Source organism: Carassius carassius, chromosome 49 (assembly GCF_963082965.1).
Source record: "Carassius carassius chromosome 49, fCarCar2.1, whole genome shotgun sequence".
Classification (NCBI taxonomy): Eukaryota; Metazoa; Chordata; class Actinopteri; order Cypriniformes; family Cyprinidae; genus Carassius; species Carassius carassius.
The window spans coordinates 9,856,378-9,878,959 of NC_081803.1; the positions used below are offsets into that span (position 1 = coordinate 9,856,378).

Genomic DNA, 22,582 nt, shown 5'->3' on the forward strand with positions numbered 1-22,582 from the left:
GCTCTGAGACTAACTTCAGTGACTCATAAATCAATAGCTACTGCCTTGTCTGTTTCATAATGAAATCGGATGTAAATCTCAAAAGACAGAGAGGCATGATTCTAGATGCCTCTTAATATAACCCGCTTCAGCAGGCTTATAATATAGATCCAGGCTTTTCAACCACTGGGGCTCCATAAGAGTGCAGCAGGGGTTTAGTAGAGAGATTAGTGGATTTGGGGAATTTTTATGACGTTTTTAATAACCATTTAAATAAGCACAGTTATTGATAATGTAGTGTTAGTTACTGATCTTAAAGAAAGTTATTCAAGAATAAAGAGTTGTTCTGTAAATTCAAGATATAAACTAATCCAGTTCAAAGTTATGCATCGTATTCATTACTCCAAAACTAGATTGAACAAAATATTTCCCTCAATTTCTTCTCAATGTGATAGGTGCAAGATGGCAGATGGGACATTGGCACATTTATTTTGGTTTTGCCCTATTCTTTATGATTTTTGGTCTAACATTTTTGAATTGTTTTCAAGCGCATATGGAGTTAACATTCAGCCCGACCACAATCTGGCCATTTTGGGCTATTCTGATGTTATGGATACTATCCCTCATACTCATCAGCACGCGCTAATGGTGGGCTTAATCGGAGCCAAAAAGATTATACTCCTCAATTGGAAAACCTCACAAGCTCCTTGTTTTCAGAGATGGTTAAATGAGATGCTTCATATCATTCAAATGGAACAGCTACGTTTTGGTGAGCTTGGCGCACTAAAAAGATTTGAAGCCACTTGGGGACATCTCTTGAGTATTTTGGAAGTTCAAAAATAACATACTCTGTAATCATATCCTTTTATTTTTTTTTTTTTTTTTTTTTTTTTTAATTCGTACCAGTTGTATTTACTTCACTAATGGTGATATTACTGATTTACAACACAGCTGTGAATATTGTCAGTTATGCCTACTCTCAATAATTATTATGTATATATATTTGCTGACTGAGGCAATCCAGGCTCAACAAGCTCAATCGAGTTATTCCTTAAATGTTAAAACCCACTGAATACACTCACAAAATATACAGTACTCACATGAGGCCACACAGACTTTGACATCTTATTTCCAAAAGCTTCAATAGGAACATAGCGACGCTTCAGGCTTGATTTTTTTTATTTGTAATTGCAGCAGTATTTTGTTGGCGCTCACACTGGGTGCTCAGGTCTAGTTCCAGCAGGTGAGTGCAGGCCCAGTTAATAAAGCGCACGCTGCTCCCTGTGGAAATCAACCACAACCTGACCTACAAGAATGAGTCTGTTTCCTCACCCTACCCACAATGTTTTATTCATGAGAACTTTTGCTAGATATAGTCTCTGATTTCCTTTTTCCCTCTGAGAGAAACAAGTCTTTCTTGTCAGAACATAGATGCCCGGACCCAATCATTTCTCAGGTCCTGCTGGACTGATCCCAGACCTGTCTCATATCCTGCTGAGTGAAGTGAGGTCAAAGAACAGTGATTTCATTAATAAAAGCTATATTGCTTGTTGCTCCAAGGTTACATAAAGAATTGTTTCACTCAACAGATTAGAGCTCATTTTAACGGTGCAATAACTTGCTTTCAAGGTTTTCTCTCAAGAGAAATATTATTTTGCCTTTTTTGAGCTTGGGCAGTGTATTGCTATGTGAATTGCTATTTTTATATGGCAGGTTTATCAGAGCAGCCAATATCTCCAACATTTTAAGACATGGTTTAGTTTATTTTTGGACGTACCTCAAGCCTGAAAACTCCATTTATACCTGGTTGTTACATCTTGGGTGATCTCATCAATCAAATTAAGATAAGAAGGGAAAATTATTATTTTGTACAATCCGAAAGTTATTGTAATTTTAGAAGTTAATGCATTGCAAAAACACAAAGAGTTTTTAATGTATCTGTTGTGAACATTCATTAGATGCATTCTGATTGGATATTGCTTGTGTTATGACATCGGGAAGGTCATTTTGCTCTCTTTCTCTCCATGTCTCTGTATTCATTCTGTTTTCCCTCTTTCACCCCATAACCTAACCCTGTCTTCACTTAGCCTTAAATGCCTCCAAACTATGATTCTGATTTAGTGGGCCGTTAAAAAGTTTTACAGCACCTGGTGACATCATGGGCCAGTCGGATGTGTTAGGGAATATGAATCTCCTGGGCCTAGCAGAGAATCTAGTGTCCTCTCCAGGGAAGAAGAAGAATTCCCATGTAACCGTTCCCTTGGTTGTGAGGTCTCAAGCAGCTGTTCTGACACAACAGGAGACAAAAATCTCACTTAATTACTCAAATTAACACTTTTTTTCCTTAATGCATTTAATTAAATTGCTTCAGTTTAAATTATCACAGCACTTTAATTTCGCTAGTGCTCCCAGCGCAAGCTTTTAAACACTAATAAAACGGTTTAGCAATGTTGAAGACTTTATAGTGGAGTTTGTTGCTACCCAAAAAAGCAAATAAACATGAGGAGGGGGGGAAGTGTTACGACAGCATTTATGTGATACTTGAAAAAAAAAAAACATTTTTTATATTATGAGAATTAAGTCAAAATATTTTGAGAATAAAGTCATAGAAATACAATAATAAAGTCAACAAATTTGAGAATAAAGTCATAGAAATACAATAATAAAGTCAAAATATTTTGAGAATAAAGTCTTAGCAATACAACAATAGTCAACATTTTGAGAATTATTTAAAAAATACAAGAATAAAGTCATAGCAATACAATAATAAAGTCAAAATATTTTGACAATAAATTCAACATTACGAGAATAAAGTTATAGCAATACAATAATAATAAAAATATTTTGAAAATAAATTCTAAATAATGAAAATAAAGTTATAGAAATAAAATATTAAAATAAAAATTATGAAAATAAAGTCATAGCAATACAAAAATAGTCAAAATATTTTGAGAATAAAGACAAAATTACGAGACTAAAGTCATAGCAATACAAAAATAGTCAAAATATTTTGAGAATAAAGTCAAAATTATGAGAATAAAGTCATAGCAATACAAAAATAGTCAAAATATTATTAGAATAAAGTCATAGCAATACAAAAATAAAGTGAAAATATTTTTAGAATAAAGTAAAAATTACCAGAATTGTCATAGCAATTACAATATTAAAGTTACAGTGGGTGTAGAAAAGAACTACCTCCCTTTAAAATAATCACATTTTGTTGCTTTTCAGCCTGAAATGAAGACGGACACAGTTTTTGTTTTATCCAGTTTTATTTTCTCACTGCAACTTATAACGTCCAAGTGAAAGATATAACACCAACAAGTCAGAAAAAATGAATCACTGAGTTGAGGAGTTTCCACTTGGTAGAAATCGCCGTCCAGGGGCACCTAGATCAGGCTGAAAGGGCAGCACCCATTCATGCCACTGATGGCTCTTAAATTAGCATAGCTCCGATCATGTAAACTGAAGTGTTGTGGTAAACTGTACAATCCACACAGCACCACTATTTACCATGCAATTACAACCCGAATTCCGGAAAAGTTGGGACGTTTTTTAAATTTTAATAAAATGAAAACTAAAGGAATTTCAAATCACATGAGCCAATATTTTATTCACAATAGAACATAGATAATGTAACAAATGTTTAAACTGAGAAATTTTACACTTTTATCCACTTAATTAGCTAATTTAAAATTTAATGCCTGCTACAGGTCTCAAAAAATTTGGCACGGGGGCAACAAATAGCTAAAAATGCAAGCAGTTTTGAAAAGATTCAGCTGGGAGAACATCTAGTGATTAATTAAGTTAATTGATATCAGGTCTGTAACATGATTAGCTATAAAAGCTTTGTCTTAGAGAAGCAGAGTCTATCAGAAGTAAAGATGGGCAGAGGCTCTCCAATCTGTGAAAGACTGCGTAAAAAAATTGTGGAAAACTTTAAAAACAATGTTCCTCAACGTCAAATTGCAAAGGCTTTGCAAATCTCATCATCTACAGTGCATAACATCATCAAAAGATTCAGAGAAACTGGAGAAATCTCTGTGCGTAAGGGACAAGGCCCGAGACCTTTATTGGATGCCCGTGGTCTTCGGGCTCTCAGACGACACTGCATCACTCATCGGCATGATTGTGTCAATGACATTACTAAATGGGCCCAGGAATACTTTCAGAAACCACTGTCGGTAAACACAATCCGCCGTGCCATCAGCAGATGCCAACTAAAGCTCTATCATGCAAAAAGGAAGCCATATGTGAACATGGTCCAGAAGCGCCGTCGTGTCCTTTGGGCCAAGGCTCATTTAAAATGGACTATTTCAAAGTGGAATAATGTTTTATGGTCAGACGAGTCCAAATTTGACATTCTTGTTGGAAATCACGGACGCCGTGTCCTCCGGGCTAAAGAGGAGGGAGACCTTCCAGCATGTTATCAGCGTTCAGTTCAAAAGCCAGCATCTCTGATGGTATGGGGATGCATAAGTGCATACGGTATGGGCAGCTTGCATGTTTTGGAAGGCTCTGTGAATGCTGAAAGGTATATAAAGGTTTTAGAGCAACATATGCTTCCCTCCAAACAACGTCTATTTCAGGGAAGGCCTTGTTTATTTCAGCAGGACAATGCAAAACCACATACTGCAGCTATAACAACAGCATGGCTTCGTCGTAGAAGAGTCCAGGTGCTAACCTGGCCTGCCTGCAGTCCAGATCTTTCACCTATAGAGAACATTTGGCGCATCATTAAACGAAAAATACGTCAAAGACGACCACGAACTCTTCAGCAGCTGGAAATCTATATAAGGCAAGAATGGGACCAAATTCCAACAGCAAAACTCCAGCAACTCATAGCCTCAATGCCCAGACTTCTTCAAACTGTTTTGAAAAGAAAAGGAGATGCTACACCATGGTAAACATGCCCCGTCCCAACTATTTTGAGACCTGTAGCAGAAATCAAAATTGAAACGAGCTCATTTTGTGCATAAAATTGTAAACTTTCTCAGTTTAAACATTTGCTATGTTATCTATGTTCTATTGTGAATAAAATATTGGCTCATGTGATTTGAAAGTCTTTTAGTTTTCATTTTATTAAAATTTAAAAAACGTCCCAACTTTTCCGGAATTCGGGTTGTACGTACACTGTAGAAATATGGAATTATGGTACTTATTATTAATGTCACTCTTAGTATAGGATACTTATATTAAATATTAGGTAATATAAAGGCAATAAGTCATTTTTATAGAGGTTGTTTTTGTTATAATTCAGTTCACGATTATTTGTGTAGCCCTTTTCATGATACACATGGCTGTGTAACACATTACAAATACCACTGTTTTCTTCTTCTTCTTCTTCCCTCCGAAATCAAGAATTACAGTAGTATCCATTGGGGCAACTGCAGGTTTAATAGTTCTAATAAACTTTAACTGAAGTAAAAAATTAATTCAATACTTAATGTAATATAAATGAATATTAAATAAGGCAGTTGTATGTGCAAAAGTTGTTGCGGGTTCTGGAATCCTGTTTGCTTTGAACTTATATATCTGGTGTTAATGCACGTTTGATTTTCCTACGCATATATTCATTGTATATTTGTGTTTGAAATTAGAATTTATATATATATATTGCTTTAAATACCCAGAAGATGCGCTTAAATAACCAAAAAACGTGATTAACTGCCACAGCGTTAATTACGTAGGGGCTATCAGACTCCCATTATGAATGATAAAATAACATTATAATTCATACACTACATCAGGGATCCTCAAATCTGGCCCATGAGATCCACTTTCCTGCAGAGTTTAGCTCTTACACTAATCAAACACATCTGAGCCTGTTAATCAATGTCTTCAGGATCATTACAAAATCACAGTTAGGGGAGTATGATCAGGGTTGGAGCTAAACTCTGCTGCGCACTGGCCTTCCAGGGCAAGATTTGAAGAACGCTAAACTATATGGTTGAGCATAGTGCATAAGTACATAATGCATAATGTATAGTGCGTCATTTGGGACGTAGCCATTGAACTGAACACTGATTTAATCAGAAAAGGTAATTGTGCTGTCTACCCATGAACATTTTTTCAAATGAGAAATAGACAGGAAACTGACCAGAAACACCGACCTAATAAACAATATAAGCGGTTGCATATGGCCCTGTGGCCTCCAGGGGGTTCAGACATTTATAAAGTTTCAGTCGCAAGTGTTTATGTTTGAAAATGAAGTTTTAGTTTTACAACACTGCGCTGCACTTTTGCTGTGTAAAATTTCGGTCAGATTTTCTCATTGATGTGACCAAAGCAGCAGAAATGGAGAATAAAAATGTAAGTTCACTCTGACAGCAGGTGGCGCTTTAGGAACAGCAGAAATACACAGTTACCATGGTTACCCCTATAAATAAAGCAGTACTGTGCAAATGCATCTTCTGACACCTGCTTGTTTGTCATGGAGGTCAAAGAAAGTCAAACAGTATTTACATGTTTTCAAACAGCCATTTCAAACAGAATTTTTTTATCACTTTATAAAATAGCACAAATATTTAAACATACCATATCTTTATTCAAACATGTTTACATTTTTGCATTTTAGTCAGGATTAAAACATGCCAGCCCAGATTCCAGCCCAAAATAGATTATTCTGTATTATTATTATTAATATTAATCATATTAATAAATTATTCTCTTTAATTTTCATAATCCAGGTGGTCTTGGTTTATTAAAGCATTAATCTCACAAAATTTTCTTACATTTTTCTGCAAGCAATGGTTAAGCTTTTACATTTTTAAAAGTTTTAAATAATAGCTAAAAGTGCTTAATAATATATGTTCATATACTGAAAGATTAAGACAGTTTGGTAATTTTCTTACAACAGGGTTATTATAGGCATCTTAAATAAAATATATATATTTTAAATGTTACTTGAAATAAAATAACGTTAACTGAAATAAAATACTTGTAATGTTTTATTTTAGCTAGCTGACAAGTCAACATTTCCCATTTTCATTGAGTTTATCTTGATCGGTTATGGGGGGGCTCTTTTGAAAATCTGCTTTGGGCCCCAAAATTGCTTAGGCCTGCCCTGTAACTGGTGTATAAAATGTAAGCTGAATTTTTACATTTTTACTGAACTGTCATAAAAAAACACACTCATACTTAACTGCATCTTAATACTTGAAATTGATATCTAACAAACTCAAGAGAGTTAATAATAATAATAATAAACCCCCCATAGATGTTTTGGGATTACCATTCCAAAATATAGATTTACTGTCTTCAAAAGAAAGACTTGTTCTAGTGCCACTGTCTAGCTCATGATCACTGACTGACTCACAGTGTGTTTTTAGTGAGTTCTGACCACCACCTCCTCGAAGAGCTCTGCAGGTGCCTCAGACAGATTTATAGCTGTAATTATCCATGAAAATGCTCCTGGAGGTAATACCACACAATATCACCAGTGCTGAATATTGTGCCTAACTGAGTGATGATGTAATATTCTGTGAGTGAGTGAGTGAGTGAGTGAGTGAGTGAGTGAGTGAGTGAGTGAGTGAGTGAGTTTGCATATATGCATCAATTTCACAAGTACAGTGTGTTATGTACTGTACAAGACAATAAAGCATACAGCGCACCCTATAGTGAGCTACAAAAACATGTAAACCTTCAGCTCCAAAGGGAAATAATACTGCTGATGAGATAGATTGAGGATGAAGTTTGTTTGATTATCACTCTAGAGATTGGATTTTAAAATCATGTTTCATGTCACACTAATTAATGTCAGCAATGTAATTAAACTTCAAATGTGTGTGGTAGACCTTAAAAGAATATTCCAGGTTAATTACAAGTTACCTCAAAATATCATTTCAACTCATCTCAGTTATAAATAAAAGTATACAGCTAGATATGCATTTGCAACAACAGATATTCAGATGTTAACATTTTAATGAAATAGCTTTCAATCCCAATAACACTGTTTGCATTTAACTGCTTGATTACATCAATATTTTAAAACATGTAACAAATCATAAAGGGTTGAATCAAATCAGTGACAGTGTAAACAAAAACAAAATGGCATTTTAACAATCAGAAGGTGACCTGTTGTTCTAGATACCGAAAAGCCAAACATTATGATATAGAAAGGCACTGACATTTAAAACATACAGTGAAATACTGTATAAAGCACAGCACCAATGTTTAGTAAAACTGTAAGATACTGTAATCAGTCCCAGATATAATAGGCAAAATAAATGTAACATCATGCATTGAATGTATGTTATAATATTGTACATGAATATATGTAATATATAATGTATATAATAATGCATAATTGTGTATAATAAAACTTAGTTACTGAAAAATAATACTGAGGACCTTTTCGACATTCATGTGTCAATTTTGGCATGAAATATAGTCCTAATTCTACAGTCTTATTAGTTTTACAGTGATATTACTATCAAATTTGCAACAAAACAAAAAAAATAAAATTAAAGGTCCCGTTTTTCGCGCTTTTTTGAAGCTTTGATTGTGTTTACAGTGTGCAATATAAAATGAGTTTATGTTTCGCGTGAAAAAAAACACAGTATTTTTCACACAATTCACCTATCTGTATAATGCTTTTTTCACTGTCATAAAAACGGGCTGATGACTTCGTTGTTCTATAAAGTCCCTGCTTCAGTAATACGTAACGAGTTCTGATTGGGCCAGCGGTTCCTGTGTTGTGATTCGACAGCAGCTGAGCGCAGGCTGCCCTCCTGGAAACACGTTTGGACTAGTTTTGAGAAGCAAGTAGGCAGGAGCATGTGCTGGAGATGTACTTCTAATCACAGGAGCGTTTTTACTGACGAGTTGCGCATGAAAATCGCATTCGTTTTTTTGCACAGCCCTAACATCTAGTAAACAAAGCTAAACAGCGTTGCCCTTTGTGTAATAAGTTACAGAAACTGTTAAACGCACCAACTTAAATAATAAAATACACTTACCAGTTGTGGTCCATAAACAACGCCTTCTCCAGACAAAAAGGGAACTGTGCCATCTTTCAGGAATAATCTTTGTGCGAATCCGGCATTAAACTGATTGAGATTGAGGAAGCTGTCCTCAGCAAAATGTGCTGCACATAGTTTTACATGTGGATTATAATTTTCGGGAACCGAGTTAAACATAAATTGTAACCATTAATCTCCAAGTACAGCGTCCCTGGGAAGCCTAAACAAAAATGATTGGACTCCCGAGATGAAAATAACAGCGTTTCGACAACATGGCGACAAAAACAAACGGAGCTCTTCCTCTTCTCCGTGCAAGCGCAACAAGACCACGCCCCCTTTTTGTGTATTCATGTGGGCGGAGGTTAGTCAAAAAAACTGTTTTAGTGACGTCATTACTGCAGAAACTAGAGGGATGTAGTCCAAACGGATCGTTTTTTGTAGGCGAATTCTATTAAATAAAATATCTCGCTTGGCATTGAACTTTGAGCTTTAGAATTTTACAGATATTATTTATACTCTAACAACAACATTACTCACTAACTAAAGTTTAAAACATGGGATCACGAAGAACGGGACCTTTAAATTTGTAGATCTTTACCTAGTCAGTTTATGGTCCTCTAGTGGCAGAAACAGGTTCTACATACTACATTAGAATAGTATGTAGAATAGTACCCAATGTGTACAATATCTGTGCGTGTTTACAGAAGCTCACAACAGACTCATATCATTTAACAAGTACTGTGGATAAAGAGAGAATGAAAACGAGTACTGCAGTGTGTTCAGTGATTAGACTGAGTGTTTGGGAATTTTTAAAGCCTTAGATTTTAAACCACACTCATTAAACCAGATTTTATCAGAATCAGTTGTTCCTTTTAAAACCAAACTAAGCAAAGGTCTGTTTACACAGGCAAATCTGATCTCAAATCAGATCTCTTGCTGTCATTTTTACATATGTGAACATATGCTCCAGAGTTTAGAAGTAATCCAGTTACTTCTCATGTCCATTGATGTTCTCAGGTACCAGACCCTCCATTACAGCATGTTGAGACTCGAGAATCTGGATTTAGACAAAGCAGATGAACAAAGAGGTATAGCCTAAAGCTAACACAGAGGTACATGTATGTATTTGTGGAAACTCACCTGGAAAGTCGGACTAAAGGCAATGAGGGTTTGCATGTTGGTGCTGTAATAGCCAAGAACATAATCCCCTGCCGGCAGGGGGAGCTCACTTTTACTCATCTGGACCTTAAACAGGAAGTGCACCCCTCATGTTAGTCCTAGTGTAGTAATTTGTTAGCATCATGCAGTTTAAATGCACACAACAGTTTTTCAAATTTCATTTTAAGATGTGAGTTTAAAAGTAAAGTGATATAAAATTATATTATTGTCATTATTTTCTCAATGCAGACCTGTTCTCAACACTAAAACTTTTAGTCTGCCATACCGTCACGACTTCGCCGTTGGCAGCTACTTCATCATCTTTGACCCAAGCGAAGGTGGAGTAATCAGAGGCACTTTTAAAGCCAATCTGCACACAGAGATATAAATCACCAATAGTTACTGACCCGCTTTGTGATACAGATCTCCTTTTGGTCTCTTTCTGTGCTTGTGTTCATCCATCAACCTCTTTTTCTCTGTTTCCCTCTCACCTTGTACAATCCGATCCAGTCCCAGGTAGAGGACTCAAAGTTTTCCAGAATGGTGTAGGTGAATATGGCACCTTCATCAGCACTCCAGTGTCCCTCCACAGTAAGTGTGACTAGAGGCGTTTCCACCTTTTTTCTCATCTGCATGAAGAGATCGAGACAAATTTGGACTAAACATACTCATGCAGGCTGAAAAGTAGATGTATCTAAAATCATAATTATTAATGATTTTGATTCTTATTATTCAAGCACATTTACTTGAATCTGATCAGCTCATTGTAGCTGATAGATTAAATATTCAAGGCATACATAATTCATACCTCCAGATTGAAGGTCCCAATGACGGGTTTGTGGTCACTGACCCCATATGAGACATCACAGGTGTACATGTTCTGTGTCACCTTAAAAGGATACTCATCATCATCAGCTGACGATGTTGTCGAACTATTCTCATCCTCAGTGTCTATAGCTTTGGGCTTTATCCTCCACAAAATACGATCCGTCCAGGCAGGTTTCCGCTTTTTACCACTAATCATTGTACCATGCAAAAAAAAAAACAAGAATGAATTAATGAATATATATATACTATATATATATATATATATATATATATATATATAGAAGGAGAAAATAGAGAATGTAAATTATACTGAACTAATGAATGCAGAGTGAGATTGTAGTCTTTACTAAACTATATAGATAGTATATATACACACTATGCACACTAAAAAAGGTTGGGGTCAGTAAGTATTTTTTATTATTATTTATACTTTTTATTAAGAACTTAATACTAGTCAGCCATTTAAATTACATTTAATTTAATTTATCTGTAAATCTATTATTTCTATTCATCAAAAAATCCAGATAAAAAAATATTAGTTTTCACAAAATTGTTAAGGAGCACAACTGTTTTCAACATTGATAAAAATAATAAGCTATGTTTCTTGATCATTAAATCAGCATATTAGAATGATTCTAAAGGATCACGTGACAGTGAAGACTGGAATAATGATGCTGAATATTCAGCTTTGCCATCACAGACATAAATTACATTTTAAAATATATTCAAATAGAATATACTTATTATAAATTATAATAATATTTCACAATTTTACTGTTTGTTCTTTATTTTTGATTATTTTTATGCAACCCTGGTGAGCTTAAGAATTTTTTTTTTTTCAAAAACATGAAAAACTTTACTGACCCCAGACTTGATAGCTAGCTAGCTAGCTAGCTAGATATATAGATAGATAGATGAGCTGTGGTTGTATACTGAGAATTCCATGTCAAATTCCCATTTCCATGCAGACATGAAACTGACATGCTGTTTTTACCATATGAAACAGCATGCAAATGCATCAAACGCCAGCATATCAAAGTGAAACAAGCTTTCTACAGTGATGAGGTGCTTAGTGACATAAGCTTAGTGCAAAGCAATTCTCCATGACAGCCGTTAAAAGCCCAGTGACACACCGACAGCATTTCATGGATGTGTGGTCATGTATTACATACGATGGAAGGTGTGGATGGATAAATGGAGTGGTTGGTGTATACATGATTTCCTTTTTTCAGAAAACCTATTTCACTTTTTTCACCTTGATTGGTAATCTTGAAAATAAATTCAAAGCTTGAGCTGATCTTCCCATTGGAGACACAAACTTCATCTGCTTCTATTACAGACAAATTCAGCAAACAGGTGACAGCTCAATGTGGAAAAGATGTGTTCTGAAGACACTTTTGCACACAGTCACAGATTCAAATACTCTGTGGTGCGGAAGACCACCTATTTTCGGGCCATTTATGTTTGATGGGAAATACAATTTCTTTGCACGATAGGAGCAACTTCATTTACATTAAGGGTAGTAAACTGTAACTGTATAAAATGTGTGAGCTTAGGATGTTCGGAGGTCTTTCCGACTCAGAACCCGAGGTACAACATGTACTTTGTCACTGCTATGCTGCATAAGCATCTTCATCAAGATCTTCAACCTCCTCATCAATTTTTCTTACAGTTTGTATACCGTAGATATGACTGAAATGCTTTCTGGAGCATTTGACAGGCGTTTATGCAAAGATTGAACAATGAGTGAGAGGACTGCAGTGTTTTAAAGGGATGTGATGGTGAGTGCTCTATGAGAGGAATTCTGGGTAATAAATGGGTTTAGGTAAAGATAAGGCCAAGCAACAAACACAAACATTTCTTTTCAAATCTTACATAAAGCCAAACCATGTCTTTGGCGCTCTGTGTGGAGAAAGAATGACCATGAATTTCTTCTAAGAAACACAATAAAGATAAATTTATATCTAAGACTGTTTCCACTTTCAGGCACTGAAAATAATGCATTTGTATTGTGTTAATAATGTATAAGTGTGTATGTACCTTGTATCGTAAGTCTCAGAGAAACGGTCGAACTTATAAGTGGGTTTAAAGCACAGCAGTCCCTCTTCAAATTCCTGAAGAATAGCTTCTTTCTTCTTCATCATGGTCAGCTAAGAGCCAGAAATCAGTAGAATAGAATAGAATAACATGTCTCATGTGACATTTGCATGTTGTTAAGCTAATGATGATATACCAAGCACGTACAACTACTGAGTGAAACTACAACGACTAACTTCTATTGATGCACTTTTTACTTAAAAAAAAAAAAAATTGTATAATCACCATGTTAAAGAGCCATTGTTTTCAGAAGAGTGTGTATTTGTGCTATCTTTGTGTGTTTGCCTGACCTGATCTCTGTTCCACAGCAGATTAAAGCGGCCATTATTGATCGAGGAGCGGAGAAAGTGCATCCCATGGTCAGCGATACGAAAGTTCAGATCACCAAACCAGAAGACTACCCTGAGATACGGAACAACAGCAATATGAGAACCATGATGCATGTGAGAATGCATGACCATGAGCAAATTTACCCCAACTTAGCACTGACTTGTGGTCAAGCACTTGTGGAGTGTTGTACATATCAAAGTCTTGCATGTCCAGTATATATTCAAACTCATCCATGCGTTGCAGGGCATAGTTCATATGAGCCGCCAGATGACAGTTCAAAAAACACAGCATGTGACCGTAGAATGAAAAACGCACAGACACACCGCCTTTATTTCCCTGTAAGAATAAATTAAAATGCATTAGTCCAGCTGCATATTATTAAAAGGAAAATGCTATCAATTGAAATTAGTGTATAACAGTAAGTATCTGTGAAATGTAAAGATGTAAAGGCTATACCATACCCAGTATCCGAATAGGCCTGTGCGGGTGTATGTACTTTGGATGTCTCTGATGAAAGGCAGGTGGACCTGCTTTGCAAACAGTATCAGCAGCAAACCCTGCATCCTCACTGAAGTCACCTGAGGACAGCAAAAACAAAAAGCCTTTTCATATGTCAAAGCTTCAGTGCATTTCGCAACACAAACGTCACAAGCCGCTTTGACCTCCACATCAAAACCGACAGCATCATGGAAAGAGGATTTGACATGGTTTCTATGCAAGAAAGCTATAGTAAGCCTTATACAGTGAAAGAAAACAAAAGAGGAAACATGTATTTGAGCTTAGAATGGATAAGTGTCCTTGATACGTTGGCATAAGAAAATAAGGAGATTGGTATTGCAAATTCCTGGGATTTTTTGGTGAAGTGGAATTCAGTTTAGAAAATCAGAGCTAATTAGTTATGAAAGGCAGAATGGGACGGGCTCACATCAAATCAGAGGTTATGGTACACAAATGTGCTGATGTGAAACAAAGCCTCTAGTGTTTTCAATGGCCTGCAGCAAACAATGGAGCTTAACAAGCTTAATGAGGAGACGGCTCATCCTGATTTTGTCTCTCTATTCTATTGTAAACATATTGTATGTATAAGGACACTCAACACCTCTCTGTCTTTCACACTCTCTAAACTGAGTTTGCAATGCTGTGATGCACAATGTTTTTGTTTTTTTTTGTACCTTTATATATCCCATTGGCGCAAGGGTATCCATGAGAAGGTGACTCCATGAGTCCTCAGAAATGAGATCAGAGATATACCGCACTGGATTGGCATTCACTTCCTGTAGACTAGAGCACAAACACATCTGCTCATCTTGTATGACAAAACAATGTAAACTTACCATTTGACAGAGAAATTCATTCTGTCTCATAGATATATTATAAACACACACACACACACACACACAAATTGGTGTAGGATTTACTTTGAAACTATTTTCACTGTGAAACTGGTAATACATTTCATAATAAAGTTGAAAGAACATACTCCAGTAATTTTAGTTTCATTTACAACTTTGGAATTTGATATTTGATTCTATATTATATATTTGAAAATGATATATTTGAAATATATATACTGATCAAGAACGGTTAAAGAAAGTAATACTTTTATTGAATGGGGATGCATTAAATTGATCGAAAGTGACAGAAAAATGATTTCTGTTTCAAACAACAATAGCAAAACGTTTTCAACATTTATAATACAAGGTTTCTAAAGCAAACCAAATCAACTCATCAAAATGATTTCTGAAGGATTACGGGACACTGGAGACTAGTCATTTTCAGTATCATGGAGTAACAATGCAGAAAATTCAGCTTTGCCATCACATAAATAAATTACTATATATATATATATATATATATATATATATATATATATATATATATATATATATATATATATATATATATATATATATATATATTAAAATAGAAAACAGTTGTAATAATGTTTAACAATATTACTTACAATTTACTGTATTTTTGAGGCTTCTTCAAATAAATTTTAAAAATCTTACCAAACCCAAACTTGGTATTGTATATATTAGTAAATTAACATATTTTTTTGAGTATAAATCTGCTGATCATGTGATTCAAGTGATGTTAACTCACCCAATCACATAGAGGTCAGTGGCTGGCTGTGAGTCAAGCTGCAGTAATGACCTCACATCAGCTGGGGGCTCCGCTGTGCCAACATTCCATGTGACCATGTGCAGCCTGAACAAGAGAAGAAGACACAAACAGAGCAGGAATGAATCAATAAATGAATTGGGTTCATATAAACTCTGAATTCAATATCTGAGAAATGTGGGAAAGTATCTGAAAAGACAATGTAAAGTTAAAAACACAAAATCACCAACAAAACACAAGTCTATCTAAAACTAATTTTCAGTGACTAAGTACACCTGAAGGACTCTCTGTTGGTGTATTTTCCACAGAGGTAAAAGGCTTCGTCTAGCGTGCGGGACACTTCCTCATTTGCCTCATCATCTGAGCTGAGATCTTCTAAGCAGACGAGCAACTGAGCAAGCCGCTCGTGAAGAATCATCCGTGATGAAGTAGACTGAGTCGCCGTTGTGGACGTACTATCAGAGCGCACACGTGGGACATCAAATGTGTCAGACATCTTTTTGCTGTTCTCCCAAAACAACTGATAATCTGAAGACTGATTCATCCAAACCAAGAGATCAGCAGAAGTGAGTAGATCTGTTATTTGATGCTCTATCGTATTGGTTGTGTTTTCTCCCAAAAAAAAGTTCAAATGTCCAAAAAAGGTCCCAAAAAGTTCAAATGTCTAAGTGTCCAAGAGCTGGTTTAGGTTCAGCCGATGCAGATATCCCAAGTTTTGTTCATGCTGTAGTTCCAAGATTCTTATTTCTCCAGTCTTCTCAGAAACAATTCAACATTATCCTTTGAACCTAGAAAGCCTCAGAAATCTAACATTTGCGATTAAATTTAACCCTTTTTGTTGATCTACATGTTCTCATTGCATCTTGTTGCTTGAATGGACGAGTCTGTGTAAGAGCATGCGTTTTGGAGAGTGTTTGGGATTATGAAGTGTAATCTGGAGCAGTGGAGAGCCACGTGAATGAGGCCAGGAATAAAAAATGCAAAAATCACTAACAGGCCTGATCTCCAAATCACTGCATGTATTGTTGAAGGTCTTTAACGACGCAAGTAAATGTCCACAGAAGCTAATCCGCTTTATGCAAGAACTGGCCTCAACACTGGGAATATTTCTTGGACTCTAAATAAGAGATACATTTTGCAAACAATGTGGGGGGGGGGGGGGGGTCTAAATTTAAATATCTTAAATTAAAATGTGAGAGCATAATGCCAAACTTTAACAAACTAGCATTTTTCATTTAAATATGAGAGAGCTATTTTTTACTTCCATTGAGTTAAATGTTAATCTATCAGAGTTGAAATATCCTTCTGAGGGGGTAATGTCACGCTGTCTGGTCTCTGTTTCCCTGAGTCTCCACTAGTGGTCTCACTTCCCCATAGGCACCTCACCGTAGGCACTACTATTCCCACAAAGCCTTGTCCCTTCATCACAGTAATTGCACTCCTGTTAATTGCACTCAGGTGTCTTCACTTGTTAGTCATCATCCTCCCTATATTAACCAGTCCTTTTCTGTTTGTCTGCATGGAGTCCTTTCTTTCCGTCACCCAGTTTCCTCGTCTTCCGAGTTCCTCATCTTCCGAGTTCCTGTTCCTTCCTGTTTGTTTATTTGTCGGATGGATTTATGGTTTTGACCCCTGCTTGTTGATTTCTCTTTGGATTACCCATTAAAACCCATACTGCGATTGGATCTCTCATCTCCTGCGTTTCACTGTGTCTCCGATCGTAACAGAAGGACTCCATCAATGTCGAGATCCAGCGGTGTGAGACTTCATTTCCCATTCCCCAGCCAATATGGTGGAGAGGAAGGCGAAATATTTAAAATTAACCACCCTCCGCCAAGAGGGCAATGAGGTGGGTGCCATGGCACAAATGTTCTGGTCCCTAGCTGAGGGGATGGGATATAATGATGCGGCCCTAAAGGACATTTTCAACACCGGGCTGGATGACCCGGTTCCTCGAATTGAAATGGAGCAGTTGGACGCCTATAATTTCTGGGAGTTTGTATTTTATTTACAACATCGGTCTCCGTGGAATACCCCAGCCACACCTGTCTCTCCCGGTGGGATGGGGTCTACAAACAGGAGGACCGCCAGCCCAGCGCCACTGCACAAGATGGCCGCCAGCCCAGCGCCACAGCACAAGGTGGTCCCCAGCCCAGCGCCACGATGCAAGATGGCCGCCAGCCAAGCGCCACAGCACAAGGTGGTGGCCGGTCCAGTGCCACTGCCCAAGATGGCCGCCAGCCCAGGGCCACTGCCCAAGATGGCTGCCAGACCCAGCACCACAGCACAAGATGGCCGCAAGCCCAGCGCCACTGCCCAAGATGACCGCCGGCCCAGCGCCACTGCCCAAGATGGCCGCCGGCCCAGCGCCACTGCCCAAGATGACCGCCGGCCCAGCGCCACTGCCCAAGATGGCCATCGGCCCAGCGCCACTGCCCAAGATGGCCACCGGCCCAGCGCCACAGCCCAAGATGACCGCCGGTCCAGAGTCATGGCACAAGATGGCTGCTTGTCCAGCGCCTCTGCACAGGATGACAGCCACAGTTGACCCTCCAGAGTCGAGTCAGGTTCCCATTGACCCTCCAGAGTCGAGTCAGGTTCCCGTTGACCCTCCAGAGTCGAGTCAGGTTCCCGTTGACCCTCCAGAGTCGAGTCAGGTTCCCGTTAACCTTCCAGAGTCGAGTCAGGATTCCCGTTGACCTTCCAGAGTCGAGTCAAGTCACCGTTGACCTTCCAGAGTCAGGGCTAGTCACCGTTGACCTTCCAGAGTCAGGGCTAATCACCGTTTACCTTCCAGAGTCAGGGCTAGTCACCGTTGACCTTCCAGAGTCAGCGCCAGTCACCGTTGACCTTCCAGAGTCAGGGCCAGTCACGGCTGACCTTCCAGAGTCAGGGCCAGTCACCGTTGACCTTCCAGAGTCAGGGCCAGTCACCGTTGACCTTCCAGAGTCAGCGCCAGTCACCGTTGACCTTCCAGAGTCAGGGCCAGTCACGGCTGACCTTCCAGAGTCAGGGCCAGTCACCGTTGACCTTCCAGAGTCAGGGCCAGTCACCGTTGACCTTCCAGAGTCAGGGCCAGTCACCGTTGACACTCCAGAGTCAAGTCAAGTCACCGGTGATCTTCATGGGCAAATTCAAGTCACCGGTGTTCTTCATGGGCAAAGGCAAGTCACCATTGATCTTCATGATCAAATTCAAGTCACCATTGATTTTCATGAGCAGAGTCAGGTCACCAATTATCTTCATGAGCAGAGTCAAGTCACCAATGATCTTCATGAGCAGAGTCAGGTCACCAATTATGTTCATGAGCAGAGTCAAGTCACCAATGATCTTCATGAGCAGAGTCAAGTCATCATTGATCTTCCTGAATCCAGTCTAAACTCTGCGAAACTACCAGAGCCTCTCCACATCTCTGCGGAACTACCAGAGCCTCTCCACGTCTCTGCGGAACTACCAGAGCCTCTCCACGCTTCTGCGGAACTACCGGAGCCTCTCAACGTCCCTGCTGAACTACCAGAGTCTCTCCTCGTCTCGGCTGAACTACCAGAGCCTCCCCTCGTCTCTGCGAAACTTCTAGGGTCTTGTCACGTCTCAGCCGAACTCATGCTCATGTTCTCTGTTTCAGACTTGCATAACCAGACTGGCTCTCCTGTGTCATCGATCCCACTGTGGTGGTCTTCTGCGCCGCCCGGGTGGCCCTCTGCCTCGACCGCATGGATATGGTGGTCTTCTGCGCCAACCTGATGGGCTTCTGTCCCGACCGCACTGATGTGGTGGTCTTCTGCGCCGCCCTGTTGGGCTTCTGTCTCGACCGCACGGATGGGGTGGTTTTCTGCTCCGCCCTGGTGGGCTTCTGTCTCGACCACACGGATGTGGTGGTCTTCTGCGCCGCCCTTGTGGGCTTCTGTCCCGACCGCACTGATGTGGTGGTCTTCTGCGCCGCCCTGTTGGGCTTCTGTCTCGACCGCACGGATGTGGTGGTCTTCTGCACCACCCAGGTGGGCTTCTGTCTCGACCGCACGGATTTGGTGGTCTTCTGCTCCACCCGGGTGGGCTTCTGTCTCGACCGCACGGATGTGGTGGTCTTCTGCGCCGCCCTGGTGGGCTTCTGTCTCGACCGCACGGATGCGGTGGTCTTCTGCGCTGCCCTGGTGGGCTTCTGTCTCGACTGCATGGCTCCAATTCCACCTTGCTCCTCTCTGGATTCCTGCCCTGTCGGTTCGGCCCTGGGGACTGAACGTTATGTTCTTCCTGGACTTGTGTTTTGTTGTTGTTTTTTGTTTTTGCTCCTCTTCTCTCCTTTTCCATCTATGGACCTGGCCCTCCGTCCCTCCCCCTGATCCTCCGCCGGTCCACCTCCCTCCTGGGCTCCTTGTCTTTGTTTTTCTCTCTGCTTCCCTCTATGGACCTGGCCCTCCGTCCCTCCCCGTGATCCTCTGCCGGTCCACCTCCCTCCTGGGCTCCTTGTTTTTGTTTTTGCACTTCTTGTCTCTGTTTCCCCTTTTTACCTGGCCCTCCATCCCTCCCCCTGGTCCTCCGCCGCTCCACCTCCCTCCTGGTCTCTGTGTTCCTTGGTCTCTTCTTGGGTTCGGGTGGAGCATGTTGTAGCTGCTCCGTCGAGGAGGGGGTAATGTCACGCTGTCTGGTCTCTGTTTCCCTGAGTCTCCACTAGTGGTCTCACTTCCCCATAGGCACCTCACCGTAGGCACTACTATTCCCACAAAGCCTTGTCCCTTCATCACAGTAATTGCACTCCTGTTAATTGCACTCAGGTGTCTTCACTTGTTAGTCATCATCCTCCCTATATTAACCAGTCCTTTTCTGTTTGTCTGCATGGAGTCCTTTCTTTCCGTCACCCAGTTTCCTCGTCTTCCGAGTTCCTCATCTTCCGAGTTCCTGTTCCTTCCTGTTTGTTTATTTGTCGGATGGATTTATGGTTTTGACCCCTGCTTGTTGATTTCTCTTTGGATTACCCATTAAAACCCATACTGCGATTGGATCTCTCATCTCCTGCGTTTCACTGGGTCGCCGATCGTAACACCTTCTTGCCAAACAAATTAAACTACAATGTGGGAGACTACGTTCCAGATTACTTGAGGAACACAGCTATCCACTGCTTTTAAACTGTGGCTATCTGTGACTTCTAGTATTGACATTTGTATTATTAAAAATGTGTAATAATTAGTCAAATTAAATGTTTATTATTATACATTAAATATTTATGAACAGTTGATATAAAATTATGAAATTAAAAATAATTAAAAAAAAGTCTGTTCATGTGCCGACATAAATCTTTGTCAATAATTTGTGGTCATCTGTACACCTTACTTTTTTCCTCATGTTTAAACCAGGAAAATTGTACTAGGCAAACTAATAAATTAGTCTAAAATAACAATGTAGTTCTCAAATGCAGGCTAACTATCTTTCCGTGCGAATTCTTAGGAGCAAAGAAGCATTCAACAATAGAGAGAAAGAAAAAGAGCAGGCACATAAGGGCAAAGCAACCGGTCTTGTGCCAAATTATAAAACTTTTGAGAGAAACACCAACATGCACATTGCTTCCATGCAAAAAGAAGCAGTAATGCTGGGCAATAAAACAGACTTTACACACTGAACTCCTTTTAAAGTTACTTTCCATCCATTTCAGTTCTCAGTTGCATTTTGTATCACACCACTCTTGACTATTTTGAAGTGAAGGTTCAGTTCACTGATCAAGGATGCTGTTACCTGAAAGCCTGATGTCCATACCTGGATCCAACATTGTATGCGCTCATACTCAGACCTATGTAGACAAAAACCACATAAACAAGCATCCATGGTAATGTAAACTAATCTAATCTAAAAGAGTTAAACCTGCCTCATTCGAGGTTTTTAACTGATTAAAAATCAGGAGGTTACCTGATTATTATTATGCTCACTGAACGCTCACTGAAACGTTGCTTTGCCCTCTGATAACAGGCAAAAGTGTTCGCAATTTTTGTGCTGTAGGTAACGTTAGCTGTAATATAACTTCTATGATTAGCCTATCGAAATGTTATTTTATAATAAAAAGAATAGGCTACTAGACATAGGCCACTTCGACTTAAAGACTTGTTTAAGGCTCGAATAGGAGGTAGTAAATGCATAAAAATGTTTTTTTTTTTTCTCAAAAAGCATAACAGTCTAATCTTTCTCCCATTGTATCAGTTTTATGTGTTGTTGTCACATAACGTTCAAATATGAAAAAGTGGGCTATATTTAAACAGTCATCGAATAAACTGAAAATATTTAGCGACTTAGCCTACAGGTTAAAATGTTCCGGAATCTAAAGCCTACCGTAACGAAAGCAAAATTCAACTTTGAATGAAATATCGTAGGTACCTTTCAGTCTCGGTCTTGTGGAGATTCTGCGGGTGTCTTGAATATCTATTCAGTACTCAACAGGTGCTATAGGACTGTGAGAGTTTGGGGTACGTGTTTACACCCCTTTACTTCTTCGCTGTCAGGCCAATCCACAGAAAGCTCTTAAAGCTGCAGAACTTTACTGTTTCATCATATAACGCCTGAAAGCTTTGGCTAGGTCATGAAAGGACCTGTGTCTAAATCGATGTGGTAGGCTATATATCGCAATCCTTTTGATTAGGGCATGAAACAGAGGGTTCTCTGTTCACTGAAAAAAACAGTTTTTATATGCAACATGAATTAAAAATATTTGCCCTTTCTGCACTGACAGTTAGTCTAAATAATTTCATACCGATTAGTAGTGTAGCTGTATATTTGGAAATCTGAGTTTTTGTCAGGAGCTGTTATACTTAAAAGATGTACAACATTATTAACTTAATACTTAATTTAAAGTCCATAAATTTGTTTTTGGACACTGTGATGATAGTTTCATGCATACACAGTGATTTAAGTAAGGGACACATAAGATTTGTATTATTATTCTACGGTCAGTTTAAAGAAAGAATAATTTATTTGTTATAAACATGCCAGCCTATATCTAAATGAGGACGTCTAGGACGAGAGATCCCATGGCCCTTTGCTTTATCTCAGAGCTGAACGAATCGAGTTTTATTGCTACTGAATATAATTAATAAATACATTTAATAAGTATTTAAACATGT

At 38.8% G+C, this 22,582-nt stretch overlaps 1 protein-coding gene across 4 annotated transcripts; it reads right to left on the reverse strand.

The window, feature by feature from the left end:
• Positions 1-9,651: 9,651 nt before the first annotated feature.
• Positions 9,652-22,107, reverse strand: LOC132132245 (inositol polyphosphate 5-phosphatase K-like). Of its 4 annotated transcripts, XM_059544591.1 has the most exons (14): positions 21,840-22,107; positions 21,207-21,261; positions 15,462-15,566; positions 14,528-14,636; positions 13,817-13,933; positions 13,516-13,691; positions 13,316-13,427; positions 12,969-13,078; positions 12,804-12,830; positions 10,909-11,116; positions 10,592-10,729; positions 10,387-10,470; positions 10,083-10,187; positions 9,652-9,999 (listed from the first exon to the last, which is right to left on the reverse strand). In XM_059544591.1, exons 2-14 carry the CDS (start codon positions 21,251-21,253, stop codon positions 9,931-9,933), a joined length of 1,407 nt encoding a protein of 468 aa, XP_059400574.1. In that variant the 5' UTR covers positions 21,254-21,261; positions 21,840-22,107; the 3' UTR covers positions 9,652-9,930. The 4 variants fall into 4 exon arrangements, with proteins under 4 accessions (XP_059400574.1, XP_059400573.1, XP_059400571.1 ...); XM_059544590.1 differs by lacking the exons at positions 21,207-21,261; positions 21,840-22,107 and adding an exon at positions 15,755-16,445 and having other exon boundaries at positions 10,990-11,116; XM_059544588.1 differs by lacking the exons at positions 21,207-21,261; positions 21,840-22,107 and adding an exon at positions 15,755-16,441.
• Positions 22,108-22,582: the final 475 nt, after the last annotated feature.